Below are 534 nucleotides of genomic sequence, written 5' to 3'. Positions count from 1 at the left end.
TTTTTTTTTTTTTTTTTTTTTTTTTTTTTGGTTCGTTGGTTGGTTGGTTGTTTAGGTTTATTTATATGTATTTATGTTTATTTATTTATTTATTCGTTTTTTTGTTTGTTTGTTTGTTTGTCTAGGTTTATTTATATGCAGACATATTAGCAGCAGCAGCAGCAGCAGCAACAGCAGCAGCATCACCATCAACAGCAGCACCACCATCAACAGCAGCAGCAGCAGCACCAACAGCACCACCATCAACAGCAGCAGCACCACCATCAACAGCAGCAGCAGCAGCAGCAGCACAATCATCATCATCATCATCAACAACAACAACAGCAGCAGCAGCAGCACCATCACCATCAACAGCAGCAGCAGGAGCAGCAGCAGCACCATCGAAATCAACAGCAGCAGCAGCAGCAGCAGCAGCACCATCGAAATCAACAGCAGCAGCAGCAGCAGCAGCAGCAGCAACAGCAGCAGCAGCAGCATACTTGAGTGGGTGGATTAAGAATATCTTTTTTAGATTCTTTGCCGATGAGGCCAAAT

At 43.8% G+C, this 534-nt stretch overlaps 1 protein-coding gene across 1 annotated transcript in view; it reads left to right on the top strand.

Moving 5' to 3' along the window:
- The window catches only part of EMH_0039170 (uncharacterized protein), a gene marked incomplete at both ends in the record, with an annotated part of 966 nt that extends 470 nt beyond the window's left edge, over window positions 1-496 (top strand). Inside the window, 2 exons of the mRNA XM_013495365.1 lie at window positions 3-30; window positions 151-496. Coding sequence (XP_013350819.1) covers window positions 3-30; window positions 151-496 — 374 coding nt within the window. The remainder of the gene's footprint in view (window positions 1-2; window positions 31-150) is intronic.
- Between the last annotated feature and the right edge of the window lie 38 nt (window positions 497-534).

This window comes from Eimeria mitis, genomic scaffold (genome assembly GCF_000499745.2).
Source record: "Eimeria mitis Houghton genomic scaffold, Emh_scaff1540, whole genome shotgun sequence".
Lineage (NCBI taxonomy): Eukaryota > Apicomplexa > Conoidasida > Eucoccidiorida > Eimeriidae > Eimeria > Eimeria mitis.
This window is presented reverse-complemented; position numbering and strand designations above follow the sequence as displayed.